Genomic DNA, 6,301 nt, shown 5'->3' with positions numbered 1-6,301 from the left:
GCTAGAAAACCTTCCTTATTTTATTTTGCACATTTGCATACAGGCTCCCGATGAGGATGGCACAACAGAGGATATCAGTGAGATCCGGGAGTTGGATTCACTGCAGTCAGATACGCTGACTATCCACTCAGCAGATGGCGTTAGCCAAGGCAAGGGCAGGACAACTGCCGCAGGCCAGCAGGATGCCGACAAGGCAGAATGCACTCGTGAGAAGCTGTTCCAACCTCACCAGATTCCTACAGGGAAAATGCCACCAGCCATTGAGGCAGTTCTGAGGGGGACGTGGCCATTTGAGAAGGCACTATGGCACTCGAGCCCTGCTTCCATGGGCATGCCCTTCAAGAATAATAATCAGGTATATGAGGAAATCTTTTTGTGAATGCTTGTATGTGTGGATTTATGAATGATTGATTGTCCTTGTGTTTATTTATTTTTTATCTTGCTGAAAGCTTTGTAGTAGTGTATTTAAAGTAATTTTTTTAGAGCTATTTCCTTATCTTAGATGGTAGATAAAATAGGTTATACTAAATGTAATTGCAGAAAATGCTTGATATGTGGTAGCTGAGGTTTTATACTGATGAACAAAACATCCATAGTAGTTATGGTGACCAATCTCAGGCTTATATATATTCATGAAAATTTTGCAGGAGGTGCCTGGCATTATGGCAACATCTAGTGTAACAAATAGACGAGCGCAGAGCACGCAGCAGCTTCTTACAAATAAGGTATGAATGTGCAAAGCTTATCTGTTTGCTTTGCATATGTCCATCACTAGCCTACTAATGTTATTGAACATGTTTTTGGATGTTAATAATGCCGAATTTGTTTTATGTATGAAATAAGTTGTTTGTTGGTATGGTAAGTTGTTTAATGAGTATAGATGATTTTTTTTAGATTGTATGGTGTTTGGAAATGCATTTGTGAGTTTCAGTGAAAATATATTTGGAGAAATGGATAGTCTGTGAAACCTCACCCATGTTCCATGAAGACATTTGTTATTGTAACATATTGTTTTTTTTGTGTTATCTAGAAACCTTTATGATTGGATTTTAAAATGTAATGTGAACATGCTTACACTGATGTGAATGTACTGTCCATTTTTATGATATAGCAGTGCAAATAGTGATTCATTGCACTAGTTACCATTATTTCCCATGTTACACAACAGGTTGAAATGGTCTATGGCCTTTTGTCCATGTTCTCCTCGAGTGACAGAGATGACATGAGCCGTACTCTTCTGGCTATGTCCTCCTCCCCAGACTCCTGTGTGGCCATGAGGCAGTCGGGATGTCTACCCTTACTTATACAGGTACTGGAACTGGTGTGTTTTAGACATTGTTACAGGACTGTTTTATGTTCTCCAAAAGTTACATTATGGTTTACAATTAGAAAATAAATGAGGCAAAGATACATCACTAGTTATTGATATTTCTTGGGGGTGGATCTTGTTAGTATTATAATTAAAAATAAAGAATAAAAACATTGTCCACAATTGATAAAATTCTCCCTAATTAGCTGTTGCATGGATGTGATGGAGACGTTCCGCCCACAAGAGAGACGCGGCTAAGAGCAGCACAAGCCCTTCACAACATCGTCCATTCTCATCCAGATGACAAGCGTGGACGAAGGGAAGCTAGGTAAGGACTATTTCATAGGATATGAACATATGTGTAATAGTTGCTGATATGTTGAAAATTGTCAATTTTGGGATCCTGTATCATAGCAAAGAAAAAATAGATTAAAGGTATATCTAGTTTTATTTGAGGCAGACATATATTATTTAAAAGAACACATGCTGTAAGGGAACCAAGTATTCTGAAAATACATTTACAAATATCTGTGCTTGGTAAAGAAGCAACAATATTTCAAGATGTATGTATTCTATATTTTTCCTATTAAACATATTTTTCTGTATATTCTAGGGTACTTAGACTCCTAGAGCAGATTCGGGACTACTCAGACTACTTGTACGAGCGTCTGGAGCGCACAAGTGCAGGCCGTGGCCCCCTGCTGGAGGATGACATGGACCGGCACCCTTGTCCTGCAATGGCTGCGCTCATGAAGCTCTCGTTTGATGAGGACCACCGGCATGCTATGTGCTCACTTGGGGGCCTGCATGCCATTGCAGAGCTCATAAGAAGAGACCATGATGGCCATGGTTCTACTACATCTGATCAGTACTGCATCACATTGAGAAGGTGAGTTTAGACTTTAATGTATGATGATCTTGGGTCATAAATTAATGTCTAATATCACCCCTAAATATAAGAGAATGCTATGCTAAGTCTATCTTTGTGTCCTGCAGATATGCAGGAATGGCCCTAACAAACTTAACCTTTGGTGACGGAACCAACAAGGCTTTGTTGTGTTCCTTCCGGTCATTCCTGCGAGCGCTTGTGTCACAGCTACATTCACCGAGTGAGGATCTGAGACAGGTGGGCTCTCCTACATCATGGTTTATTCCATTCATTTTTAATTTCTATTTATTTAGAGGATGCACTGAATTGGAACAAATGTAAGATGGTCATCAAGCATTATTTTCCAATTATGTTTCTCATGTCAGGAAACTCTCCTTTGTACAGGTTACAGCAAGTGTGCTACGTAACCTATCATGGAGAGCAGATGGAGGAAGCAAAGCAAGCCTGCGTGATGTAGGAGCAGTTTCAATTTTGATGCAGGCAGCTCTCAGTGCTCGTAAGGAGTCTACTTTGAAGGTCATTCTCTCAGCTGTCTGGAACTTGTCTGCTCACTGCAGCATTAACAAGGTAGGTTCTCTCCTTTCTGGCAAATTTGCAGTTAGGGTATTGGCTTGCAAATTGCTTTTGATTGCTGCTCATGAAATGGATTATATTGACAAAACTGATGTTGACATTGCATGTGGTGGCACAAAAGCAAAGATCAAAATTACACCTTAACTGGTAGGGTCATTTATCATTGTAGTGCTTCAACATATGTAATAGAAGGAAGGGTTTGCCTTGCAGGCTGAAATATGTGCTGTGGATGGAGCATTAGCATTTATCTGCAGTACTCTTACCTACAAGTCTCAGTCTAAGACTCTAGCAATCGTGGAGAACGGAGGAGGAATACTCAGGAATATTTCTAGTCATATTGCTGTCAGAGAAGATCTCAGGTATGTCATGTTCAGCATCTGGGTTCAGTTTCACTTAGGACTCTGATCTGAGAAATATTTTGTTAGATTCAGAGAAAAAATAATCATTCTTGTATTTGATTAGTTTTCAGTTTTTTAAAACAAATATTTCATCATTGGGTGCTGAAATAATTTGTGTGGGTGAATCTCCCAGGAGCTGGAAAAGTGAAAGTTTATTAATTAAGATTGTTGTTATTTTTGCACATTTCAGGCAGGTGCTGAGAGAACATAATACTCTAAGCATACTTTTAGGTCAACTACGTTCACCAAGCTTAACAGTTGTGAGCAATGCCTGTGGAACTTTATGGAACCTTTCAGCCAGGTGTTCACAGGACCAGCGCACATTATGGGAGCTTGGTGCTGTTCCTATGTTACGATCACTCATTAATTCAAAACACAAGATGATATCAATGGGGTCAAGTGCGGCACTGAAGAATTTGCTACAAGCGAGGCCAGAGGGAATGCCCTTGACTGATCCTCGTCATGGCATGGGCCTCCCATCCTTACAGGCTCGAAAGCAGAAAGCCTTAGAACAGGAGCTGGATCCCTCCCTCTCAGAGACATGTGACAACATTGAAACCTCACCAAGAGCTTCACCAACCCATCCACAAGGCAGTGATCCACATTTTTATGGACAGCCTGGTGATGGTCCACAGTATTACCCAGGGGCACGGCCAATGTTCCACTCCTTAGGGGCACAGTATAACAATGTCCTACGATCTGAGAGCAGGGACTCGATCTCTTCAACCCATTCTGACAACTCCCATGACCGAATGCGGCAGTTGTTGATGCGTCACCAAGCTGGCCGTGAGCCCCTTGTGGAGAATGGAGGAAGGCCCTTGGATGGCAGACCCCTTGATCTATCACTTCGGTCCATGGCTCCTCCATCCCATGGTCTCCCAGACATTGCAAGGATGAGTCAGGATGAATTACAGAGACACTTGGACTCCCAAGAGTTCAATGGAAGCGCTGATGAGATATTTGCTTCTCGAGTTCGTAACATGAAAGATATTTACAGTCATCAGCCAGGGGATTCAGGGCAGTTCCCTGACTCTACAGGGAGCAGCGGGAGCATTCCCAGAAATGGAGCATTCCGTGGACAAGGCCCTCAGCCACCATACAGCCCAACGGCAACTCGCCGGCGATCGTCAAGCACAAGTGACGAAGAAAGAACTGGAAGTGGAAGGAACTTTGCCAATGGACAACAACCCCATAATGAGGCCCATTATAACATCTACAGTAAATATGTTAACTTTAGTAGAAATCTTGCTGAAGTCAACATTGAGAATGAGTCGCAAAAAGAACCTCTTAATTATAGTTTGAAATATAATGCTAGAATAGCTTCAAAAACATCTACTAATGAAAGTATTGCAAATATGTCTAAAACAGCAGAGCGACCAGAACCTCAGATTGACAATTATGTTGGAGAAAGAAGAGAAACAAGGAAGACAGAAACCCATAAAGAAGCTGACAGAGAACAAGAGGATTTCACAGGGTACACTGAAACAGATTTAGACCAGCCAACTAACTTCAGCCTAAGGTGAGTAAGCCATGTGTGAGACTCACACAAGTTAAGATTCTCTCCCCAGATTGTGATTAATTAATTCAGCTACATAAACAGACTATGTCCCTGATATTGGTATATAATTCATTATATATTCTAAAACTTCAAATGCATAGTTATGAAAGTGCAACTTCTTTATAGTGCTCCTCTCCAAAAGTGAAGAAAATATGCTTTGGGAAAATGGTGGTATGCAGAATGCAGACTCATTTTTCTTTTTCTTTTTTATTGATTTTATTTTTAATTGCTTTTCATAACTTTTTTTATTTATTTTTTATTTTTTAAGACCAGGCTGAATGCTAGGTATAACTTGATATATATAAATATTTTTGTACAGAACTAGGCCCACTAGAGCATTTCATTTGGTGTCTAGTCAGCTGTGTGTCTTCTGGATATTTTCCCAAATCACTGTTGTTGTCGTGTTGCTTCTTTGAATGTTCATAGTCTGTCAGGATCAGACAACCCTTTGTTCAGTGTCAAACCTTGGCAACTCCAGCCCTTCTAGGTTGGTTATTGTATATCCTCTGCTTTAGTGGCAGTGAAGAGACTATCTCTGCATGATAGCAGGATGTTGAAGTAACAATGCAGGTGTTATATTCCTCAGTCTCATTTAATACTTTGAGGTAATTTAGTGCTTACAATCTTTATTGGTCCATGTATGACACTATAAAGAGGTTCCACTGTATTTGTATGGATCATGGTCTAGTTCATTTTGTTTGCTAATCATATTGTATTATTTGGGCATGGAAAGCAAAAAACCTTAATGGAGGAATTTAGATAATGCTGGACTGGTTCCACTTTGATGCCAGACTAATATTGTACCTTACAAATAATCTTGGTACAGTCTGGTATTGGACCAGGCTCTAGTCTTGGTCGAGCTGCCAGATGCCGACCAGTAGCGGTGCGAGGGACCGGTACAAGGAGGAACAGCAACTAAACATAGATTGATGTTGTTGACAGTGATACTTGATATTCAGTGGTTTGTAACTACTGCAAGGTTCTGATACTGTAGACGATGCTTTTACCCATCAGTGGCTTATGTGCTAGATCTTGAATTAGCTACAGATTTACGTTTTGTAATATGCATTGGAGTGCTTTTGTAACTCAGAGGTGATGGTATTTCTTTTTTTTAAGTTTCTCATAGGTAACAGAATTTAGGATTTTTTTTACAGAGGGATGATTTTGTGTTTGGGATGTACAGTGACTAGAGATGATTGCGCATTTTTTTTGGCTTGAAACGATAGTGATATTTCTAACATTGGAATACTGAGACACTAATTTTATTGTGTGATGTACAGTTTAGAGTGGCTGTACAATGTGTGCTTATGTTTGAAGGTTGTGATGAAATACTTGGACTTAGTAAAAGCAAAAATACTTTTCTTGGGTCTTATATTGGAATTATTTGATTATTTTCTAAGATCTAAGATTTCTAAGATTAGAATTGGAGTCAGTGTGGAAAAGGCAAAAATGGAATGCTAAAATCACAGGAAACACAATCTGTAAAAAGGATATGATCATGAATTTGGAAACTAAACTTGTAGATGCCAATAAAAGAACCCCAGACATATGCTAATGAATCTGGCAATTTTTTG

General features: G+C 39.9%; 1 protein-coding gene across 1 annotated transcript in view; it reads left to right on the top strand.

The window, feature by feature from the left end:
- Nucleotides 1–6,301, top strand: part of LOC119590638 (adenomatous polyposis coli protein-like) — a gene marked incomplete in the record, with an annotated part of 64,935 nt that overhangs the window by 27,863 nt on the left and 30,771 nt on the right. Inside the window, 9 exon segments of the mRNA XM_037939317.1 lie at nt 44–355; nt 648–725; nt 1,169–1,309; nt 1,516–1,637; nt 1,923–2,198; nt 2,306–2,435; nt 2,583–2,765; nt 2,982–3,130; nt 3,360–4,688. Coding sequence (XP_037795245.1) covers nt 44–355; nt 648–725; nt 1,169–1,309; nt 1,516–1,637; nt 1,923–2,198; nt 2,306–2,435; nt 2,583–2,765; nt 2,982–3,130; nt 3,360–4,688 — 2,720 coding nt within the window.

This window comes from Penaeus monodon, chromosome 27 (assembly GCF_015228065.2).
Source record: "Penaeus monodon isolate SGIC_2016 chromosome 27, NSTDA_Pmon_1, whole genome shotgun sequence".
Taxonomy (NCBI): domain Eukaryota; kingdom Metazoa; phylum Arthropoda; class Malacostraca; order Decapoda; family Penaeidae; genus Penaeus; species Penaeus monodon.
The sequence above is the reverse complement of the archived record's forward strand: the minus strand, read 5'-3'. Positions and strand labels throughout refer to the sequence as shown.